This window comes from Sorex fumeus, unplaced genomic scaffold (assembly GCF_029834395.1).
Source record: "Sorex fumeus unplaced genomic scaffold, SorFum_2.1 ptg000015l, whole genome shotgun sequence".
Taxonomy (NCBI): domain Eukaryota; kingdom Metazoa; phylum Chordata; class Mammalia; order Eulipotyphla; family Soricidae; genus Sorex; species Sorex fumeus.
Window position 1 is genome coordinate 4,279,549 of NW_026606072.1, and position 25,533 is coordinate 4,305,081.

The following is a 25,533-nucleotide window of genomic DNA, read 5'->3' on the forward strand; positions in this document are numbered from 1 at the left end:
ACTCAATAACAGGTATATAGTTACATGCACAAAGAGCTAGATTCATGTCTCCTGCACGCCCCTAGAGAATTCCCAGAGTCACCCAGGGAGCTAAAACTGGGCCTAAAACTATTTTTTTTATAAAAAGAAAGTAACCTGACCAAGCTATGTGTTACTAACACTGCTATATCACGTGGCTTTATTATCCTCCTCCCAAAGTGACTCTAGGATGGAAATGCACAGGGAAAGAAAATCATTTCATGAAGAATGAGTCTTAGGAACGAGACCAAAAACAGAAAGTTAAAACCTCTTAAAGTACACGCCTACCGCACATTGCCAGCTTTGCAAAGGGGTGAGGAGATTGAAAAATCTAACTGCATCCACTGGACGACAGACACACAACTTTGGACAACAATGTGAGATGTCAGACTGATAGCTGGGTTGATCTCTGATAGCTGGATTGATCTCTAATGCATTTTCTAAGGTGGACTTCTGGAGTTGTTTCATGGCCTCTTGGAAGCGCTGGCCTTGCAGGTGCTCTGCGCGGAGCACCTCATCCATTCTGCAGCACCTCCCTCAGGCGCAGTGTCCTGGTTTCATGAATGAGTTGGCACATGCTCTTGCCGTGGGGAAGCGGCATCTCCTGCTAGCACACCGCTCAGCAGCTGCTTGCAATTCTTTCGCCTTCTCTCCCGAAGGAAATGGTTCATAATAGATCTGAACAGATGCTAGGTGTTTGGCAGCCTTATGAGGGGTACTCGTTTTCAAAATTGGGGTTATTTCATGTCTCGTAATTAGAATTTCAACAGCCTCTCTGCCTTTGATAGGTTCCAGTGCTCACATAAATGCCGAACTCTTGACGCCACGTTTCCCCTCACAAGTTTTCCTAACCCATTTATTGGTTCTGACGGCATCCCTCCTAAATCCTTGGCTCGCCCAGTCCAATCTGGTAAACATGCACAGGCAGATCTAACTTGGCACTCAAATTGCTCCTTTTCTCTAAATCTGCTTTTGCAGTTGTCCCCGACAGTGAAGTCCAGAGCTGCCAGAACTCCAGCTTCTAAGTTCTTATGGCTCCCCAGCTCCCCTTGTCAGGGGCCTCTCACCTCTCTTTCTAACTCCGCTCTGTGGCTAACCCGAATACCTCTATCCGTGATGCGTGGTCCCAGCTCTGAGCCCTGAGAGCAGAATTTCCACCTGCCCTGACCTCTCAGACAATAAGTGCTTAATATTTTATCTCTAATGCACCAAAGCTGGTCAACTAAGTAAAAGAAACAGGTTCACACCATCTTGTTCTTCTCTTAATGCTGGACTTCCAAGACTGTAAGGAGCCATCAGAATCCTATACAGGCAGGAATGCACTGGGTAGGGCTAACCCAGGCCTCTGATCATGCTTCGGATCATGTTCGAGGATTCCCTGCTCTTTTTTGGCACTGTTTATCTTTCTGCTTGAAATATTTAACATTTCTACACCGAGTGTTTCCCCCAGCATCCAGTAGGCTTTGTACACATGATGCAACCTCTGTGAGTCTTTCTGTCCCCTTCTCCAGGGCACACACTGTACCATTTCCTGTTGGTGCTCTCTTCTGTCAAACCTCATAGAGTTCTGTGCTTTCCCTGGACCTGCAGTAAATCGTCCTGACAGCTGCTGCCATATGGTATCATGCTTCATTCCCCTCCTTGTCCTCATCACATCTGGGCTCCTAGGCCTGCCCAGCAGCTATTGTCTGCTCCATGGGTTAATTTGTTCATTCTGGAGGGTCTCCTGGCAGCATAGTTCTGGGAAGAAGAATAATCGCACGGCCTTCCAGGAAAACCCTGTTCTCCCTCTCCCTCCACTGCAGGGAAAGTAGATGTTTATTTACACCTGAAAGAGGAAGAGAGGTCAGGGTTTTCTCTTCAGCTTCAAGTGTGTTTGGTTTATTCCCCTTCCGATATTAATATCAACTTTGGGGCTGGAGCAACAGCACAGCAGGTAGGGCATTTGCCTTGCATGTGGCTGACCCGGGTTCGATTTCCAGCATCCCATATGGTCCCGCCAGGAGTAATTCCTGAGTGCAGAGCCAGAAGTAACCCCTGTGTGTCACCAGGTGTGACCCAAAAAGAAAAAAAGAAAAAGAAGGAAAAAAAAGAATTTCAATTTTGGGACCTCTGGGCAGTTTTTATACCCATGCATGGAGGACAGTGACTTTGGCATTCAAGACTCATTTAAGAGCTCAAAACAATGGTAGTGAGAGTAATAGAAATGGTTACCTTCTGTGACTTGTGGGGTTAAGCTCAGTTTTGACCGTGACTGTTGAAGCCTTGATGGGAATGGTGAGACTGAGTTATGACTGACCCCATAAGGGCTAAAAGCATCCACTTCAAAGGTGCTTCTCCCTGCTTGCCTCGGAGGAGCAGGTGGAAGGCCCTTACCGGTGGGTGCACCAGGGTCTGCCAGGAGAGGGTCATTTCCTCCTTCTTGGCCAAAGTCACCTGACTGTGAGCTCACTGACCATGCCTCAGCATGTTAGCTCACTAGATATCAGGTTGCATGTCGCTCTCCTTTTGGCTTGCTGGTACTTCTCCTTATTTCCAGAGAAGTGCTTGTAGATGACTCTGAGTAAAGGTGTGTACGGCGCTGTTTCCCTGCTAGAAAGGAAAAACATTCCACCAGGGGGCCAGAGGGACAGTACCGGGGATAGGGCATTTGCCTTGCATGCAGCCAAGTTGAGTTGGCACTCCATACAGTCCTCCAAGTTCACCAGGAGTGATTTTTACATACAGAGCTAGGAGTAAATCCTGAGTATTACCAGGTTTGGTCCCCAAGACACCAGAACAAATAAAAAATAATTAGATTAAATTTAAAAAAAAAAAACACCAGCCAAGAAAGCTCCTGACCAGCCAATCCAGAGAACTTGCTTATTTTAGTCCCAAGTGTGTCCAGTTTCAGGTGAGCCCCAGGCCCTCATGCTCTCCTGGCTTCACCACCTACCAGCACCACAGTTTGTTACCTCTTGGATGTTTGACCTTACTACCAGTCAAGCCTCAAGTCCTCAGCCATAACTTAGCCCCAGTTGCAGACAATTTTGGTTTTTTGATCACAAAACTGGATTTCTAAGGGTGTTCACAGATTCCCTGTGGGGTTATGTCCTCTACTATCAAGTTTTCAACACACTAAGATTATACAGATTAGAGACAAGTCTCTATGATTTTCTCAGCCAGGGAGTGAGACATTCATATTCCTCAGGGATTCACTAAATAGTGTGTAATTTATAGCAGAAGCTGAAAGCATATGTGAACATGGGTATCGCTGGTGGTTCAATTTACTCTCTTCTACCTTGAAGTGGTAAAATGATCCTCTTGATTATAGATTCTTCCCATTGGTTGCTTCTATTGTCACAGTGGTCAGGACTTACCCTATAAGCTGTCTGCTCACACAGAGCTGCTGTGCTTGCTGACCCTTACACCCTTCAGTTGTGATGCTTCCATACTTTTCTGTGACACAGGGGATCCAGACTGCACTCAACTCAGTGGGGCAGTACTAGGCATGGAACCGAGGCCTTATGGTGCAAGGCAGATGTACTACCACTCAGCCTCATTCCCAGGTGTCCCATATACCAGCAGTCAATTCTTATTTTGCCTGCCATAAGCATTGCTAGTGGTTGTGGAGTAGAGAAGGCATACTAGTCATTGAATATACATATTCATCATCTTTTCTGCAAGGCTGTTATTATTATTCTATTTAATAAACGATGAAAGGGGATCTCATAGAAATTACACAACTTAAACCATCTTTGTGCTAGTGAGTGGCTGGACCTGGATTCAACCTCAGCCCTTCATGTCACTAAACCCCTCTCTCTGCCATACCATGCAAGTACTTACTGGTATGGCCTTCAAATTTATATTGGGTAAAATTACAATGTCAACTTGCATTTGTTGCCTGAATTTTCTGCTTGTTTTTGAGTCTTTTTTTTTCTTTTTTGAGCGAAATAATTTCTAGAATTTCCATGCATGTGCTTTCCCTATTATGTGTGGTTGAACAAACTGATTCCTTGGGGAAAATAACTTATCTATTCAACAAAAGAACTGCTCAGGAAGGAACTCTGTACACTTGTATCCCAGTACAAGTTTCAATGATGAACTCAAGTTTTAATAGATATTACATAAATAAATTACCAATTTGTGCATTAAGTACAGTTGCTTCATTATTCTCATCTACTAAATTTGCAAACTTTGTCGTTTATCAAAAGTATCACAAGTACCTACTGTTATAGTCATTGAATATATTCATAATTCATACACTAAATGAATTATACACAGTATCATGTATATCTATATCTATAATTAAGGTCTGTAGCCTGAAAAAATCACAAATAGATAATTTATTAGAGTAGAATAAAATGCGATGATAAATTAAAAATAGACTTTTAAATCATGAGGTTTTATTAGCACATTCTGATTATTTTTGTCTTTTTTGTCTTATGAACTTTCCCAGAGTATAAAAAAATTATTATATTATTTCTTATTCATACAAAAATAGCTAGGTTTGTATTAATCCATGGTGTCTGTGCATCTACATATAAATCAATTATATATTTTCTCTTTTTTAATTTTTTTTTGGTACTGAGGGGTCGCCATGCCTCTCCCTGGAGGTATGTGATGGTAGGGGATCTAATTTACAGTCCTGAGCATATAAGACATGTGTTCAACCCCTAATACTATGTAGTAGAGGTAATTGTCAGTGTACTTGTCAAGATTGATACTACTGATTCTTTGAGGAGAAAAGGTTTTTTCCTAAAGTCACAAAGTCAGATTTACTGTAGTTTCACAAACTATCTTTTAATAGCTCTATGTGCTACATGAAATTCTTTTATATTTTAAAACTACTTCCTATAATCACTCTGATTTATGGAATTCCTGGTACAGTTTGTTTTAATTATTCTGAAAATCTTTTAGTATTCTGTACTGCTTTTGGCAATAAAATAGCACCTGATAAAATAGTGAAGTTGATTTAAAACTGACTGACCCTTTAGTGGCCCTAAAAAATAATTAAGAAAATGTGTCAACTTGGAAAGACTCTTAGTGAAGTCCCCCATGAAGCACTGTTAAAATCTCGATCTTGTTCCGTGTTTTTGTCAACAACTTAAAGACCTAGAAGTCACCTATATTGTGTTTTCAGAAGGCATAAGTTCAAAAAAGAGACATTTTTACTACTATATTTCTATGATCATAATTCATAATTATCTCAGTAGGCTGAAGCATTGGGTGCATGCTAACAAGATGAAGTTTAGCTGGGATAAATGTATATTTCTGCTTATAGATTCAAAATGCAATCACAATTGCAGAACAGGGGGCAACTGAGCTGGACATCCATTCACATGACAAAACAACATACCCTGAGTCCATAGGAGGATAAAAATAAGAATGAATGTAATTGTGCATCTTCAGAAGCATCAGTAGTTGGCTATATTTGATATTGGTCACACTGCATAAGAAGAGTAATTTATGTATATTTGAACACCTTTAGGAGCAACTTTGACAAGCAGAAAAACTACTAAAAGTGGGGCCACGGGGGGTGCTAAATCCAATCCAAAACACACGTATTCAGAAGCAAACAGTTCACTTACAGATGTAGGGACTGAAGCTATGAAGTGACATTGCCTGTCTCTAATCTCAAGTGCTGGATTTTTAAGTGTAAATCAAAATAGCTAAGCACCAAACTGTAAAACAAAGCAGACTAAAAAGCCAGGAAGCACAATAAAAGTGCTATGGACATTCAGAATGTAACTAGCAGTAGGATTTCCACAGGAAATGAGAGTGAAGGCACAAGAATCTTTTATAGCAAAGATAAAAAGACAGGAAAACTCACAGCATGACTTGGGAGTAGCTGAGGATGTCTGGACCAATGGGTTAGACCTTAGTACAAAAAGAAACTGTGAAAAGAAGGTTTGGACAAAAGTATGAGAGCACTGACTGGTAGCTAGTGGGAGGGATGACAGCTGAAAAGAATAATGTCTGAGAATAAGCTGGAAAAATAATATGCATTTAGTCCTTAGAAACGAAGAGCAAGGTCCTTCTGGTAAAGGTGGACCAGACTCTCTCTGGTTTCCTCCAAAAGCAAAACTTTGTCTGATTTGGGGAAGAAGGGTTATAAGGAACCATATTTCATTGTATTGTAAGCCCTGATTTTTAACAATCAAAGCTACTGGGCAATTAGGAGCTAGACTGGGAGTGGGGGTGGGGGGAGGGATATTATCATCAGGGATAGATTCGGCAGTGTTTGCAGATTTCATGGAATGGGCATGAGGAAGAGAAAGACAGCTTCACAAGCGATCTGAGAAATCCTGGACTCTCCCAAGATTTGCACAAGGCTTTCCATGGCTGTGTTTCCCTTCTGTCCTCTTTGATTTCAGCTACCCACCACCTTCTCAATGAAGCTAGCAATTTAGGACTCCCCAGTTCAATGAGATGCCAGACTTCCCAGGACTTTGACTGTAGCCAATCATCACCAATCATTTACAAACACATGCTTTATTCTTTTTTATTTTCACTTTCCTTTATAACTGAATCTAAATATAATTTTGTCAGCCTTCCTCACTAGATGAATCAAATGCAAGTCAGCAATTGATACAAATCCAATTCAAAGAAAACTTTATTTTACACTCTGTAGGACGATGGATGAAGGGATTAAACAGTGAGTTCTGGAGACTCAAAGCCTTGAGTCAAATGGCAGCAATGCCACTTACTCTAACCTTGTGATCTGAGGTAGTAATTAAGCCTCCATAAATACTGATCTCTAAATGGGAATGAATCTTTGTCATTTCTGGTCAGGCTAATTATTTGGAAATTTAAATGATATAAGGCATTCAACAGAATGACTGGCATAATATGATCTAATTTTATTTATTGAGCTCCTCACATACTAAATATTAAAAAACACTTTTTTAAAACAAAAACAAACACATCTCCAATCATCCAACTTACATTTGCAGATATTAGCCTACAGTATTACAGAGTGAACTCATTCAATCATCCAAACAACCCTGTGGAATAACTAGTTTTATTATCCCTCACTTACTGAATAAGATTCTTTATCTTTTAAGGCCAAGCAACTCTAGAGTTACGATCATTTTCTTTGAATATGTCCCTCCTGATATTGTTTCAGTTTCATCCCATATTACTATGCCAGTTTTATGTGTTAATTCTTACATATAATAAACACATCAGGGCCATAATGATTACCTCTTTGGCCTGAGCATTGAGAAATTTCTTAATAAAGTAAAAAAACTCAATGGGAGGGCACATGTTCCTCAGGTATAATTCCCTAGATTAGATTTCTGGCACCCTGCAATAACAACAAAAAATGTGGAATAAATGCATGAGTCAGTAAAGACTTCTTCAATTGTAGAAGCAGCTAATACACTCATTTTTCAAAGAAGCATGCTAGCCTTAATATAACTTCCCTGCTACCTGAGACTTTCCATTCTTTGTAATGGGGCAGTCATAGCCATGTGAATCATTCACTTAAAATCAATATTGTCCTTTACCTCATTTATCTTTTCAACAGCTATGTCTTCATCACCCACCACCCCTTTCTTAATCCACCTCAACTTTCTGTCTCTCACGGCATTTAATGTTACTGGACTTTACTTAGATGTACCCACCTACCAGTTGTGCTTTTGCCGACACTGGTGACTGCACTGTTACTCACCCCTTCCCTAAAGTTCAGGTTTAAAAATAATTTGCACTGACCTAATCCTTGCAGTATTAATCTCAAATCAAACAAGTATCATTCCCAAATTCTTTTTTTTAATATCCAAGATCCCAAGTCTATTCAGTTGACCTAAGAGGCTGCTCACACTTTTCTTTGGAGAATTTTTATGAATCCCTACATATTCCTTGGAAGAAACATTAGAACACAAAATTGAGAAGCACATAGAAATCATGTAACATAGACATCCACAAAAAAAGAACAGAATATGCAGAAATTACACCTTCCTGTAGAAGAAAAATAGGCTGTAAACGTGTTTCATCATTCTCCCAGAACATGGAATCTCTCAGAAAGGATTGAATGCCTTTGTCACCCTTGGCCCCAGGGACCAAAAAGTGCAGCTTTTCCTGTTCCAAGGAGAAAATGTTCTCATTCTAAGTTTGAGGGTAAAGCAGAAAGGAGGGAAAGCAACCAATTTCAGAGTTTTTCACTCTGTGAAATGATACCGCTTTATTGTTAGAGCAGGTAGCTGCAAGCATAATCTCTCTTCCCTGGGTGCGACTATTTCTCTATAGATTAGATAAGAACAATTGATGAACTTTTTAAATGCTGAGAAAACTAATCAGAGCTGCAAGGGGCTATACTGGCCCCAGCCCAAGAAATATGCTGACTGAGATAAAAAAAAAAAAACACCTTTTTCTCCACTCACATTTCTCTGCATTTTAGCCTCCCCCTTTTCACTTCTTTTCCTTCCCTCCCTCACTCTCACCTTTCTTGTCCCTAAAGTCTCCTCCTCTCCTCCACCCCAACTCTACTTCCAGAGACTTAACTTGGGGCACTCTGTTTCATAACAGACCATAATGTTAAAAACTTTTTTTAACTTTATTTTTTTCTGTAGTGTATAAGAGTCTACCTCTCTGGATTTAATTTAGAAAATAGAGGCAATGGACATATTTGATCCTCAGTTTTTGTTTAATAATAAAAAGAAAAACTTTTAAACAAACAAACCAAAAAATATTCTGTGCCTGTGTAAAGTGAGCAGCCAGTTTAACCTCTGTTTGTTTTCAGTTTGTTTCCAGTGCTCAGATTGGATTATGGGTCCTGAATCTTTTGATGGCAGTGAATGAGGGGAGGGAGGTGGGCATTCCCAGCCCCAGGAATTTCTGATGCTTCCAGGTCTCATTGCAAGGCATGGAGTCCCTTTTGGGCTTCAGCTGGTGCTTTGGGAAGAAGGCCGGGCCGAATTGATTTTTAATATCCATATGCTGCTTTCAATTTCTCTGAGGCATTCAATTACTTTTCTTCTGTGAGGGACAGGCCTTCCAGGGAAAGAAAGGACACCCCTTGAGTTCTACATGTGGTGCAGTCAATTTGAAACAGTCTTTGATTCACACTGGATGAGTCTGGCCCAGTTGGTATAAAATTCAGTCCCATTCGGGTCCCTGCCAGTTAGGAAACGTGCTGTCTTGACCATCACCCCAAGTCTCTTGGGGCCCAGAACATAAAGGTCTTTCCACGACAAGCCATAAAGAGCCAAAGGAAAGAGGGCCGCTGGGGGGAAATTGCAAACTATTCATTCAGGGGTTGCTTGTAAATCATGATTCTTTGGTGGGGAGAAAAGGCAAAGGGGGCTGAAGCTCTGGCCCTCAACGAACTTCCTCTCATTAAACCAAAACAATTTGCCTCTGTATGCAAGTTGTTTCTAATCTGGGTGAACGCGAATATTTTGCCAGTTTACATCAGTGCTCCTGGTGGGTGCAGGTGGCAGATCCTGCCTTTCCAGATGCTGCCAGTTTTGCTTAGGAAGCCCAGCGGTTCAGGTAGGAACCAAGAGAAGGTCTCATTGGCTCCTTGCCCTCGCTGCACATACCCACAATTTTTCTTTGAGCTGCTATTTTCTGTGGTCCTGGCTTTCTAAATCTTGGCGAGAGGACAGTCATTCCTTTGTGCTCGGCTGTTACAATGTGGTAACCAAAGAAAGGGTCTTGGTCTGAGACTGTCAGCTGTTCCTAATCACTACTCCCCAGCTCATCATGGGTCCTGCGGCTCGCCTCTCCCTCTTGCTCTGCTTAGCACACATAAAGAAGATGAATTACTCCCTGGTTCCTCTTCCAAAAAGCATATTGTACAGCACATTCCAACACCGTGAGCAAAGGATGGTCTAATGGGCTGGGTAAATGGGTATCTCAGTCATTTCCCTGTGGGTCTTGCACTAGCAGCTGTGGACCTGTGAGAAGCGAATGTCCGAGCTGGCCCTCTGTGAGTTCCTGAGAGCTTGAGCAGAATGAGAAGTCTTTCCTGGACTGGATTTTCTGGCCAAAGGCATGACTGGAGTCATTGCAATACTGTGGTAGGCTGGAAGAAGAGGCCATTGTGTGGTTGTCTAAGTGTAGAGATTGCAAAACTTGACCACTCAGAGGTCCTCACCAACAGGTTACCACAGTCGAAGCGGTCTTAGCCCCAGTGGCAAAGGTCGTTAGGAGCTCTTTGCTTTTCGAGGCAGCATCCTTGAAGGTGCACCCTTGCTGCTTCTCTGTTTGGAGGCTCATTTTTAAAGCTTACCATAGCCTGGGATAAAGAAACTGTTGGCTCAGTCTTGTTCAAGGGTGAATAAAAAGGTGATTTATGTGTTTTTTTTTCTGCCAGTAATAATATTGTCTTTTCCACCCATAGTTCTATTTAACCATCTTTCAAAAGAGAATGGTTCCTTTTTGCCTTGGCACTCTTCACTGTACTGTGAACAAGAGTTCAAAGGAAAAGAGTCTCGTTGACAAGTTTTAAGAGTTGTATTAAAAAATCAATTTGTCCAACAAATTATATTCCATCACAAGCAGTAAATTTGTAAGGAATTTTCTTGGTCATTCTCATGCAACATAACCTCATAACTAAGTGCTATTGCAGGTGACGAGAGTGTCAAGTGTGTGATATTATGACAGCCATAATGGGAAGAAAATGTTATCCAGGGTGAAAAACCCAGGTGAAAATTCTTCTGATTTAATTGACTGTGAATGCCACAAAATTGTTCTCGGCTCTTTGTAGATATGATTTAACTCTCTTCTCTAAGAATCACTGATTAAATATCCCTCTTGGCTCAAAATTCCATGAAGCAAACATTTTCTGAAACATTTTTTTCTCTGTGGTGTGTTTTTAGTTTCTGTTCATTACGAATTAACCCAAATACCAGAGCTTTGCACTTCATTTCCTTGATCCCCCGCTAGCTAGATGGAAGAAATTTGGGAGTATGGTGGAGAGTCAAAGGCATGAAAGAGAATATGAAAGGAACAAGACCACATATAGCTCTTGGTTCCTTTTTTACAGTCACTACTATTAACTGAATGGGGTTTTATATCAGTGTTACCCCAAAAATTTTACTAGAACATACAACTACAAATGTAGTTTACATTGTAGCCATACACATATATGCATACAAATCAATACTTACCTTTACTACATATGACACACTCGAATACTCTCTCTTCTGTTCTTTTGTAACTACAGAGTAGGGAATCATTTTACTTCCATGGATCATTTGGAAATTTTAACATCATTCATAGACTATAGAATACATAGTAAGGGGTTGTAGGCAGCCAATGAGAAGCACATGTGTCTGTCCCATCATGTACCAGAGCCAGACCACAGGATTTCATGGTCCTAAGTAGCTACATGCTGGATATCCCACACCCTTAAATTAAAAGGTGGAAATACCGTTCAGAACCCACTAAATTGACTTTGTGAGTTGAGGGGGGAAATATGGATTTCAGCATCACCTGACTACATGATTACTTGATAGCACATCACTGTTTTTGCATTAATTGAGGGATGATCAGCCAACATTGGTGAAAACAGAATTTCAGAGTACAGTCAATCCTTGAACATAGATTAGAACCGTGAAAGTTCACTTATACATGGAATTTTTCTGTGTTTTCTGCATTCTAAAACAAACAGCAGATGTGTATGAATGAATCTGCTTAGGGAATTCACAGAGACAAGGAACACTGTTGCGGGAACACTGTCCTCCCGTTGTTCATCAATTTGCTCGAGCGGACCCATTATTCAATGATCAGCTAAGTGTTATACAAGATTTCCCCAACAGAGTGGACTGCCATTACTCTTAACCTCTATATTGTTCAAAGATCAACTGTAATTTAAACAAAAGCAGTTTTAGTACTGGTAATTCATATAGTAATGTAATATAAGTGGTTTTTCTAAGTAATGATTTTTTTATCCAGTCCAATAGTAAAAACAGTTGCAAGAACACTATTCAAAAAATAATTCTGGGGTGTCTTTCTCTGTAAGCCCTTTTCTCAGATCATAAGGGCTAAATCAATGATGAAAACAGGTGGGTAGTTTTGCTCTCTTGGCACTAAAATTCTCTAGAGGGACTTATAGTGATCATTGTTAACATTTATCAAGGACTTTCTTGCAGATTTTGTAGATTCTTTATGTAAGTTTTCTCTTAGCTTGCAATGTAGGTATTATCTTCTTGTCTAGAAGAAATGGAAGTTTACAGCAGTCAAATAGCACTTTGAGAGTTATTTATTATTGATCGTTTCTTTAGTAGTAAAAAAAAAAGTCATGTGTCAAGCACCATGTTAAGTATCTCCTATATGGCATCTCCTTTAATGTCCATGAAAACCCTATGAAGGAGTTTTCATTATTCACATTCCACCATTGAATTTAAAGTATCACTATCACTATCGCTATCACTGTCATCCCGTTGTCCAACCATTTACTCAAGCCGGCACCAGTAACGTTTCCATTCATCCCTGTCACATGCTAGTGTAACCCAATGGCATATTGGGGGCTCTTTCAGGGTCAGGGGAATGAGGACCATTATTGTTAGTGTTTTTGGCATATCGAATACACCACGGGTAGCTTGCCAGATTCTGCCGTGCAGATGGGATACTCTCGGAAGCTTGCTGGGCTCTCTAAGAGGGGTGAAGGCTTTTGGGGCAGCCTCTAATCACCTTTACACGTGTTCCCAGTCAGGGCATATATGTGGGCAGGATACTCTCGGTAGCCTTTCAGGTTCTCTGAGATCGAGAACTAGACAATAAGAGGTCGCGCAGCTGCAAATGCGCCCACGCTCTTCTGGGAGCTTGATTTTATAGTCTCTAGATCTTGGCTGTTGATGGGGTTACACGGCAGTTGGTGGGTATAACTGTCTAGCTACTAGAAGATGGGAGATCTGGGTGGAAGAGGCCTAGTCCTGAACCGAGGAGGCTTGGAGATCTGAGCCCCAGGTCCTGCAGACCCGTGTTCCTCTGCCGGTTCCTTCATGCATGAGGATCATTCAAGCATGTGGAGAGTGGTCTTAACATGGCTATGGCTGGGTCCCGGAGTCCTCAGCTGCTGGCGCCCTGCTTGGGGCAGAGAGGGAAACTCAACCCACTAATTTTATTATTTTTTATTTATCTTATTAATAAATAAAATAATAAATAAAATAAAATAATCACTGTAGCACTGTCCTCCCATTGTTCATCGATTTGCTTGAGCGAACCCAGTAACGTCTCCATTGTGAGACTTCTGGTTACTGTTTTTGGTATATCAAATACATCATGGGTAGCTTTCCAGACTTTGCCGAGCGGGTGAGATACTCTCGGTACCTTGCTGGGCTCTCCAAGAGAAGCAGAGGAATTGAACCCGGGTCGGTCAAGTCAGCTGCGTGCAAGGTAAACACCCTATCACTGTGCTATCGCTCCACCCATTATTTATTTATTTTATTTAAACTCAACTTTAAATCAATTTAAAGTATATGATTCTATAAATGTTCAAAGTTGACCTTAAGTAATTTGAATATCATCCCTTAGAATCAAGATGACCCAGTGTTTCCCAAAATTAGAGGTAGCAGGATGGGGGAATGGCAGAATGGAAAAGCAGATTTGCTGTTTGTGTAAAGGAAAATTTCCCATGGCACACTGAGGGGTCTTTTTGTTTGCAGGTGTTTTTTGTTTGTTTTTTCTGAAAAGGGAGTGATAGACCAAATAAGTTTGGGAGCCTTTGTTAAATTCTGAGGTTAACAGAACTTAACCTGCTTTCTATTTTTGATGAAAAATTGTGGTACAGTGATTCTTTACCAACCATTTCTAACATTTTAGGGGATTGAGAGTGGAGCTTCACCTAGCAGTTCTCAGGGGTTACTCCTGTTTGGTGCCTGGGGATCATTTATGGAGGTGCTGGGAGACCATGTAGTGCTGGGCATTAAACTCATTCAAGGCCCCCACATGCAAACCTTGCACTCAAACCTTTGAGTTATCACTCCAGCCTTAACCTAACTTTTAACTATATGTTCCAGGAACCAAAGAAGCACGGAACTTTTCTTCCCAGTTCCCCCCACCCACAGACATACACACACCACCACTACCACACATGCACAAACAACCCAGTCTATAAAAGGGCCAAAAGAAAAGATTTCAGAGAAGAAATAGTTTGATATAATTTTAGACATAGATTTAAATTGGTTTCCTGCTCACTTCCCACCCCTTCAATGGCAACTGTACAACCCTCCTGTCTTTTTTTTAATTTATATTAGTGAAAGACCATGAGGTACAGTTGTAGGTACAGTTGGTTTGCAAAAGAGGCATTGAGTGGCAACCATGTTCGGTCTACAGTCTAATTTCAGCATGCATCTCCCATCCTGGGAGGATCCTCCCAACACCCTTTATTTATAGGTGCTCCCTTCTCTGTCTGAGCTGCCTTTTCCCCTAGATGTGCGGCTGACCTCCAAGCCATGGAGTAAACCTCCTGGTACTTATCTCAGCTGTTCTTGGGTGTTAGTCTCCTATTTTGTTACTTTATATTCCCCAGATGAATGCAACCTTTCTATGTCTGTCCCTCTCTTTCTGACTCATTTTGCTTAGCACGATTCTTTCCAGGTAGTACCACTTGTATGTAAATTTCATGACTTCATCATTTGTAACAGCTACATAGTACTCCATTGTGTAGAGTACCAAAGTTTCTTTAACCAGTCATCTGTTCTCGGGCACTCAGGCATTTTCTAGATTCTAGCTATTGTGCTGCAATGAACAAACAAGTGCAAATGTCACTTCAACTATACATTTTTGCCTCTCTGGGATATATTCCCAGGAGTGGTATTGCTGGGTCAAATGGGAGCTCAGTTTCTAATTTTTTGAGAATCATCCATACTGTTTTCCAAAAGGGCTGAACCAGTCAGCATTCCCACCAGCAGTGAAGAAGGATCCCTTTCTCGCCACATCCGTGCCAGCACTGGTTGCTTTTGTTCTTCTGGATATGGGCCAGTCTCTGTGGTGTGAGATGATATCTCATTGTGGTTTTGATCTGCTTCTCCCTGATGATTAATGATGTAGAGCATTTTCTCTTGTGCCTTTTAGACATTCGGATTTCTTCTTTGAGAAAGTTTCTGTTCATTTCGTTGCCCCATTTTTTGATGGGGTTGATTGTTTTCTTCTTGTGAAGTTCAACCAGTTCTTCGTATATCCTTGATATCAACCCCTTGTCAAATGTGTCTTGGGTGAATACCCTTTCCCATTCTGTAGACTGTCTTTGTATTTGTCACTGTTTCTTTTGAGATCCAGAAGCTTCTTAGTTTAAGATAGTCCCATTTGTCTATCTCTGTTTTCACTTGCTTGGCCAGTGGTGTGACATCTTTGAAGATACCATTAGCTTCAATGTCATGGAGGATCCTCCTGTCCTTTGAACTCTACAATCCTCTTTCTTTCTCTTTTAAGGGTTGCATTGTTGTCAATTTTTCAATTTGTACATATGAAATTTAATGTATTTTAGAGTTTTATTTTTCATATTGTATTCAGATGAATACAGTATGCATTAGAGTTCATCCTTATTTCCTTGTACATTTGCCCATCTTGAAATTCTAGAAGGGTTGAGAACAGACAGTTTTCATTATATGAGTATTTGAGGAGCTCATTGTGGAGAAGTATTATCTAAAATAAAATAAAAGCCGAAACAAAATAATATTCTTGAATCAGCAATCACGACCAGCTCTTCTCTATTCTTTCTGGGCCTGGTCTAGTGACTCTGCAGGAATAATGGCACTATGAGGATGTGTGGAAAGATAATTTATAGTAGAAAGCTTGGGTAAGTTTCATGTTTCAAATACAAAGACAGAAATTATTAAGGAAAGTGTACTGAAATATCCTAATGTATAAGAGAATTTTAGCAGATGGGAGAATAAACCTTATGAAAATAATAGATTCTTGGGAAATTAATATTATTTGCATGTTTAATATCTCTTTAATATCTCTATATGTATTTCACTTATACAAGAAGCCATGTGAAATATTATACCAAAAAATTTATTTTGCATTACAGACTTACAGAATTCAACTGTCCTATTAAAAAGAGAGAGAGAGAGAGAGACCAAAGAGATAATTAGTAGGTAGGGTACTTATCAAATATTATACCAAAAAAGTTATTTTATAATGTAGACTTACATAATTAAACTTCCCTGTTAAAGACAGAGAGAGAGAGAGAGAGAGACCAAAGAGATAGTAAGTGGGTAGAGATTTGGAATTTGCTGATCTAGGTTTGATCCCTGGTACCCTATATTGTCACCCAAACCTGCTACAAGTGATCCCTGAACTCAAAGCCAGGAGTAAATCCTGAGCACACCCAAAAACAAAAAGAAAAGGAAAAAAATTTTAACAACAAAGAAAACATTAATTTGATATGTTTAACTGACAAAATATCATCATAAAAAGGTGCATATGCTCATTGCATTAAGAATCTCTTTTCATCCCTTCAAAATGACTGTTGTCCAGAATACCAAATACTTGAAGCAGAGTTTTAACTTTCTAGAAATATCTTGTTTTATCTGTTAAATGTTTAGCTCGTTTGGTAACATGTTGTAGGTACATTAGAAGTGATGCAAAACATACTGAAAATATACAAAACATCTCAACTTTAGAGCTCTGTCATTTGCTTGGAAGAGTTAGAAACATAGTAACAGGGTAGCAATAGTACCAGGTAGTATTTCTTTGAGTTTCAAATGGATCTAATTTCTGACTAAAACTTGTTTTTATAATAAAGATGTCAGGATGATGTCAGGATGTCTTGAATGGGGATCACTTAGATAAGTCCAGTTCAAATTAAGAAAAAGGGCTCCAGACAAGATCATTATCTTTACTACTTGCTCTGAAATGTGTTTCTTAAATATGAGTTTAGATGAACACATTGTAACATACTCCCACACCAGCCTACATAGCCAAGTGACCTCTTCACTCCCCCTTGCCCCCATGCCTTGTCTCCTATATATTTTAGTGACAAGGCTCAAGAAACACTCTCGCCTTCTCAAACATTTAGAGTACTTCCTGCCAAAGTTTCCTTTTCCTCGAAGTGATTTAGTACTTTACTCTTGCCTGTAGACACTATGACACTTGTATGTTGCCTTTGATATAAAGCTTTGTCTCTTGAATTTCACAAGGCTGGGGAAAGGAGATGGTCTGTCTGGGCAAAGAGGTAGAAGAATAACACACTGCTCAGTGGGGTTGTGTCCTTCAGACCTCTTCCTCCATTATTTCAGTTTCTAGACCAGTCTCTTTCTGGCTCAGATTGTCTACATCTGGTCTGATGAAGCCCCGATTACAGAGCTCAGTCTTATTTCCAATGGTCCCTTGAATTTTACAAACCTATCAGAGAAAGGGAGAATGGGAAGTACTTAGAACTAGAAAGAGAGGTAAATGCTGGAACATCTGGGCAAGTTGCACCTTATAGAATACCAGGTCCCACTTTAGTGTAAAGACCTAAAGAGTGAAGATACCCACCACTCCCCTTTCCTTAGCTGAAGCAGTAGTAATTATTGTTGTTTGGTGTGTGTGTGTGTGTGTGTGTGTGTGTGTGTGTGTGTGTGTGTGTGTTTATGTGTATTGTGCATTTATTCCTCTTCCCTTTCCTTTTGTTGTTGTTATTGTGATGATCAGAGATCACACATAGCTGTGGTACCAGGAATCCCAAAAGGCAGTGCCACAGTGATCATACTCAGAGCAGTCAGGGCAGTGCTGGAGATCAAGCTCTTGCAAGGCAAGATCTCAAGCTTGTAAGGCAGGTGTTTTGTCACTGAGCTGTCCCAATTCCTAGTTGCTTTATTCTCTTTGAAAGAGAAGGGTCAACATGAATAGGTTTCTGAGGTCTCTCTTTAGATTATCCATCAGGGCTCATTGCTATAAAAGTGTGCCTCAAGGGTTCCCTTCAGCTATTCCAATTCTTATTTTAAAAAAAGGAAAAAATACTTCTTATGTCATTTTAAAAAAAATAATCCTAATATATAAACTTTAATTCCTAGGGTTACTAGCCCAATAGTTGTGATTCTGGGATATTTCTCTTTTTTCCCTGGTGGTGGGAAGACGGAAGATTTAAGCCTCTTTCTTTGTTTGCCACTGTAAATTAAAGCCTCTTGCCTACAGGCTGGGAATATCAGCAGGAACATCAGAGAAGAATTGGTGTGAAAACAGAACAGCTTCTCAGACTAGAAGGCAGAGAGGAAGGAAGTATCCCCAAGAAAGACATTTCTGCTGCCTGGTACTTCTCAGCAGATATATCTGGCCTATTGTACCTGCATCACTCACCGACTGAAGAATTGCAGGCTTCAGTGGTGACAAGCTTAGACAATGATAAAAAAGACAGTGGAGCCCTTCTGGGAGAAATTATTTTAAGTACAAGATATTTTGAGATGTGATTCAGACCTGAAAATAAAATGGGAGGATGGGACACTTTGTTTTTTGAAAAGAGATCAGCCCATGTTTAGCATTGGTGAAGTACTGAAATATCATCTCCTAACCAATAGATACTTTACCCATGGCTTCAAAACCATGGACAAGGACAAAAAAGCTAAATCCATGCCTGAAAGGCAAAGGTGAAGGCACTGCGTTGGCTTTCCAGGAGACAGAAAATATAGTCAGCTTACAAAAGATCATGTTACCACTACTTTGTGTTAAGTAAGACCTGAAAAAATATCTGAATTTTGTTTTTAAATTCCTTAAACATTATTGTTAAAAGTAGAGCATATTGGGTACTAAGGAAGTGCTTATGAACTATGAATGATAATGGTTCAAATGCAAATAGAAGGTAATATTGAAAATCAACTCTTTAGTTATCATATCAAAATGATTACCACTGCATCAAAATTTGGGGGAAATCCCAATCACAGAACTGAAAATCATGGGATCTGCTTTTTTTAATATTCACATTACTCTAAATATGTTGATATGAACAGAACATTGATAGAAAATCACTACTGGAATCTGATACTGGGCATTGAAATACAGTAGACTCTTTTAATACATTTATAGAACAAATTTTAAATATAAGAGAAACTTATGTGTTTAATCATAATTGGATAATTCAGTGATTGGATTTTAGTGTTTTGGTGGTATTAGGGAGGAAAATGAAGGTAGAAATTTGATGAGATAGGTAATGAATAGTTAATTCATTAATGAATAATTAATCCATTAGATTATATATGATCTAATATTTGATAATTTTGTCTCACTTTTAATTTTTTTCCATCAAGAGAGGCATTGAGATGTGTTTCATTTGCTAGAGCAGCTAGGGAAATCTTAAAAGTCATGCCTCCTTTTTCACCTAGGATAACAACTTGCCTGAGATAGACTTTGAAGATGGCCTGAAAAGGGAAGAAGAATGTTTAGCATGAGGTGAGGTGCTCCAAGTCTGTGGGACAAGGTGGAGGAAGGCAGGGTGCAAACATGAAAAGAACCTTACCATTACTTTAGTATTAGATGAGAAGAAAAGGAAACAACGGAGATGCTATAAGAGATTTGTTCTTGCTAATCATGTCTCCTTTAATGTAAATTGAAGGATAAATCTGTAGGTAATCAAAATTATACATAAAGCATAGAAGAGTACTACAAAAAGGGCTGGAGAGATAGCATAGAAGGTAGAGTGTTTAAGTGCTTAATGCTAAGTGCATTAAGGGCTTAATGCAGCAGGACCTGGATTCTGTCCCTGGTACCTCATATTACCACCCAAACCCCCCCAAGAGTGAAACCTGAGCAGAGTCAGGAGTAAGTGCTGAGCACTGCTGAGTATATCCTATATCTCCAGCAGAATATGGATAAGGAATATTATATAATTAGATGTTATATGACTATATAATATATATATATATATATGGGCTGGAGCGATAGCACAGTGGGTAGGGCGTTTGCCTTACACACAGCCAACATGACTGACCCAAGTTCGATTCCTCCGCCCCTCTCGGAGAGCCTGGCAAGCTACCGAGAGTATCTTGCCCGCACAGCAGAGCCTGGCAAGCTACCCATGACGTATTCGATATGCCAAACACAGTAACGACAAAGTCTCATGATGGAGACGTTACTGGGCCCGCTCGAGAAAATCGATGAACAACGGGAGAACAGTGATATAATATATAAATATTTTATATATACGTATGTGCGGGCTAGAGCAACAGCACAGCAGGTAGGGTGTTTGCCTTGCACATGGCTGATGCGGCAGAACCAAGTTCGATTTCTCCGCCTCTCTTGGAGAGCCTGGCAAGCTACTGAGAGTATTTCGCCCGCATGACAAAGCCTGGCAAGCTACCCGTGATGTATTTGATATGCCAAAACCAGTAACAACAAGTCTCACAATGGAGACCTTACTGAGCCCGCTCAAGCACATCAATGAACATCGGGGAGAACAGTGCTACAGTGCTACGTATGTGTGTATTTTTAAAGAATTTAATGACAGTTAATCTGTGTGAATCACCACAGTGCTTAAATTTATGATGCATTTAGATTATTCTGCTAGAAATTTTTTAAGGATTACCTTTTTTGTCCTTTTTTAAAATCACACCTTGTTAAAGTGTAATTAAAAAAAAAACTCAAGGGGCCACTTGTAGAGATTCTCAGGGGATCATGCAGTGCTAGAATCAAACCTGAGATTCCCACAGGCAAAGCATGCACTCCAGCCCACTGAGCCATATCCCTTAGCCCGAACTACATTTTTATTTATCTATAATACATTATTTTCTAACATGAGGCAAATATCCCCTTTCTTAGGATAAAAAAAAACTTTTCAAGTAATCTTTATACACACATCCCTCCTCACTGTTGTCTCTTGTAGCTTCCCTAACTAATAGAAACCTAAGAAAGAATTTGACTTGCCTTTTCAAACAATTAGAGAACTGTGTGAAAACAACTCTTGGGGTAGAAAATGGGTGATCATGTGTCTTTTATTTTCTGCCCATTCTATGTTTTTGTTTCTCCTTCACTTTTTATGGTGCCCTAATTAAATTCGTTGCCAACTTCATGTACCATGTATAAAATCCCATTGTTGGGTGGGGTGAGGTTAGGGAAGTAGAAAAATAAATGTTTTTCTCATGATCTTTCCTGGAGAATTCCCTGAACTGACTGCCTGAAAATCTTCTGTTTGCCTTCCCCAGGAATGGCCGCCCTAGATAGTAAGGCATCAGGAAAGATGGGGATGCGAGCTGTAGTCTATTACATGACTACAACCATCATTGCTGTGGTGATTGGCATAATCATTGTCATCATCATCCATCCTGGGAAGGGCACAAAGGAAAATATGCACAGAGAAGGCAAAGTTGTACAAGTGACAGCTGCAGACGCCTTCCTGGACTTGATCAGGTATGTCTTTCCCACTGTCTCCCTTTGGGTATGTTTTCATCACTCAGCTCTCCTTTTGGAGGGCTCCTCAAGCCTTGGAAGAGGGGTCCAGACAAGTTTAAAATGAAAGTCATATCTTTACTTCTCTCTAAAGTAAGAATTCATGTTCTCATCTCATGTGTAAAATATCATAAACCACTACTTCTAGGATGAAGATTTGACAATGCAGTTAATTTCTCAGCTTTGGAATATTAATAACTCTTTTTTATAATGTTTACAAAGATATTACTCTCATGAGTACACACTCCATAAGTACAGACTCCATGAGTACATACTCCCGAGTGTGCACACTCCTAAGAGTACACACTCCCATGAGCACACGCTCCTGTGAGTACACACTCTCATGAGCACACACTCCCATGAGTACACACTCCCGTGAGTACAGAATCCCGTGAGCAAACAGTCCCATGAGTACACGCTCCTGTGAGCACACACTCCCGTGAGTACATATTCCCAGGAGCACACACTCCCATGACTACACAAACCCATGAGTAAACACTCCCATTAGTACACACTACTGTGAGTACCCACTCCCATGAGCAAACACTCCCATAAGTTGCTTGTCCGAAAGTGCTGTGCCCTTCTGCAAAAGTCTCATGAGTACACACTCCCATGAGCAAACACTCCTGTGAGTACACACTTCCATGAGCACACACTTCCATGAGTACACACTCCCATGTTGAGGTGGTATTTTGCAAGTGTTGGATTAAATAGACTATTATGAAATGATTGCCTCCAGCATTTACTTGTGGTACAATGCGGCAACCATCACATTTATGTCATATGTGGTTGGAATATATTTCTCTTAAGCAGTGCTGAGCTAGAGTGCCTTGAAGTATGAGCCCTGGGGAGAGAACTGGGTGCACAAACGCAGTGCTATAGTTAGAGGGGAGAAGAATCAGAAGTGCAAAGTCTTGTGAGGTAGAGCTCAGGGGTGGCGATGGGAATGCTGGGTTGGGGCAAAAGTGTTTTGAATGCAACACATCTGAGGCTCTAGCAGCAAAGCCAATGTGCCCGAGTACTGAGAGCAGGAAGGAGAACAGGTTGAGCCAGACTTGGAATGAGTCTGGATCTATGATCTTATCCGCTGTGAGAAAGTTACTGCTGGTCCCCCTCACCTCCAATCTTCTTGGGTCACATCCAGCAGTGCTCAGGGCTTACTCTTGGCTCTGTGCTTGGGGATCACACTACATGGGGTGTGTGGGATCGAAACCCAGCCAGCAGTGAGCAAGGCAAAGGCACTACCCACTACACTATCACTCCGGCCCCTCACCTCCAATTTAAAATGGCTCTGACTTTTGTGATGAACGGGATTGGAAGGTAGAAGAAAGTGATCAAGAGGACCCTTGCAAAGCATTTGTGGCCGTCCAAGGTGAGCACTCCCCTGTGATTATCCACAGGTGGGGGATTTGCTTGTCTGAATATGCTGCGCCCCTCTGCAAAAGTCATAGTAAACAGGGCCCCCAACACTTCATTTGATTCTTTTTCCACAGCCCTCACTTTGACTTTGCTTTAAAACATTGGGAATTAGGGGCCAACCACTTCTATTTATTTAAAACAGCTGATTGTGGCAAAACTGCAGTGCCCGGGGAAAATGAGCAAGCATTTGCGCAGGACAGAAGTTAGTCATAATGGAGCTTAGCGGCAGCTGTACTCCAACACTTCCCTTGCTGTCCCATTTGGAAAGACTCAACTGTAGTTGGTTGATGGACATTTGATGCTTGACTAATACCACTGAAGGATCAAATTTTAAGTTTTATTAATTTCAGTTAATTTAAATTTAAGTAGCCCACGGAACTGGTGGCTACCATATTGGATGGTGCTATTCCAGGTCAACTTTAGTCCATATTCTGTCCAAATGTATTCCTGACACCATAAATTAGCATAAATGGCCCTGCAACCAGATGAGTTGTGACCCCTCCATCTCTGCTACAATGACTACAAAAATTCATTTTTGCTATGTGGTTTTCTTTATAAAAATAAACTGCAATAGGTACTGGCCATGAGAAGATAATGCTGGTAAAGGGAAGATTATTTTATATTTCTATATGGGTGTTCTTGTATTAAGTTTTTTAAATGAAATTAATATAAACATTGTATTAGTTACAGGGGTATGGTGTAATGACTTGATATTTGTATTCTATACTTGTATTCCATATGATAGCACAGTGGGTAGGGCATTTGCCTTGCAAGTAGCCAATCTGGGTTCAATTCCTCTGCCCCTCTCAGAGAGCCCAGCAAGCTACCAAGAGTATCCTCCCGATTGGCAGAGCATGGAAAGCTCCCCATGGCATTTTCAATATGCCAAAAACAGTAACAAGTCTCAAAATGGAGACGTTACTGGTGCCCACTCAAGCAAATCGATGAACAACAGGAGGACAGTGCTACAAAGATATTTATGATTGAATCTCAGTACAATGAGATTCATTCCTTTCACCAGGGTCCATTACCTTCCACCAATGTATTTTACATATGCGAAAAATCATTGTAAGTCTATTACTTTCTCTCTGACTGATCTCACTCAATATGATACTCTCCAGGTCCATTCATGTAGCAGCAAATTGTATGACTTCATCTTTTCTTATGGTCAAATAGTATTCCATTGTATGTGTATTCCATTGTATATGTGTACCATAGTTTCTTTATACAGTCATCTCTTCTTGAACATTTTGGTTGTTTCATATTGTGGCTATTGTGAATAGTGCCGAAATGAACATAGGAGTGCAGATGGAGTATTAATAAATCTTAACCTACTTTTCTCAAGTCTTACTTTGGCATTTTTAGTTTTTTATTCAAATACAGTGTTCTCATTAGACTCTTCAATTAAAACTTGGAATTTATATCTTTCTTGATTAAGGCCCTCCCATTGATCATCGATTTGTTCGAGCGGGCCCAGTAACGTCTCCATTGGAGACTTTGTTGTTACTGTGTTTGGCATATCGAATACCTCACTGGGAGCTTGCCAGGCTCTGTCGTGCGGGTGAGATACTCTCGGTAGCTTGCCGGGCTGTCCGAAAGGAATCGAACTTGGGTTGGCCATGTTGGCTGCATGCAAGGCAAATGCCCTACCGCTGTGCTATCACTCCAGCCCATCTTTCTTGATTACTACAAACAATTTATTTTCAGGAGGCACTTGAGAAATAATTTGGTCAGTCCCAAGGTTTTCTCTTCTTACTCATTATGAAGGATTTGGCAGATCAGTAATTGAGGACTAAAGGACAAATTCTTTAACATTTTTTGTACAAGCCACATGCTAATTATGAATGAGTCTATCTGACACTTGAAACATACTAGAGCGGGACTTGCACAGAACTGTGAAGTAAGCCAATTTGATCCTGTCTCTGCTCTTCAACACCTGCCTTCACACCAGTCAGGTCCTGGCAGGAGACACATTCATATTCAAAGGAATCATTGAAGAGGATTTGCAAATAAATGGACAGTGTTAATAAAACAACCAAGGAGCTGGAGGCACCAGGAACTAATAATAGGAAGCTATTTTTTGACCACCCTAGATCTGTGAGGCAAAGTAAGGAGCTATTACTGGAACTCCAGAAGAATGTGTTCATGGAAAAGGACCTTCGAGATAGGGCTCTATGGCTCTAATTTGGAAGAAAGGGGCTGCTATTTAACCTGGCAAATTAAGAAAAGTGTATATATATCTCCACTTTTCTCTCCCACTACCCTACAATCTTCAGTGCATCCCTGTGGACAAACCCAATAGGAAGTCAGAATGTAAGAAAGTCCACATGCTTCAGTCCAAGAGATTAGCTTCCCAAACATGTATTGAGCAGCAAATAGAAGGGCAACGGGACCTTATTTAGATTTCCTACCTATTAGTGCTCTTCTACTGAGTAACCCTTACCCTGTGTTTACTCCCTCAAACTAGCCCTTTTCTCCCATTTTAACAACTTACTTACCTAGTAATTGGTAACTAGTCTTAGATACTTGATAGGGGTCCCCACTGGTCCTCTAAAAAAGAATATCTCCTGGGGGCTTAATTTCACAGGAGAACTCAAGGAATCATTCTGTGGCGGGTAATTCGGGAGAGATTTGGAAAGTAAGGGTTTTCTTTGCAGCTTTCTCAATTCCCACCATTGGGTGACTTAATAATTTGTAAACACAAACCACTTCACAAATTCTCCTTTTTGTCTTTTTCAGACAGTTAATCATAAAGATCAAAATATAACAAGTTACCCTACAATACTGATTCAAACCAAATTG

The 25,533-nt window shown here is 40.4% G+C and overlaps 1 protein-coding gene across 1 annotated transcript in view; it reads left to right on the forward strand.

The window, feature by feature from the left end:
• Positions 1–25,533, forward strand: part of SLC1A3 (solute carrier family 1 member 3) — a 90,495-nt gene that overhangs the window by 48,359 nt on the left and 16,603 nt on the right. Inside the window, exon 4 of the mRNA XM_056112048.1 lies at positions 21,069–21,273. Coding sequence (XP_055968023.1) covers positions 21,069–21,273 — 205 coding nt within the window. The remainder of the gene's footprint in view (positions 1–21,068; positions 21,274–25,533) is intronic.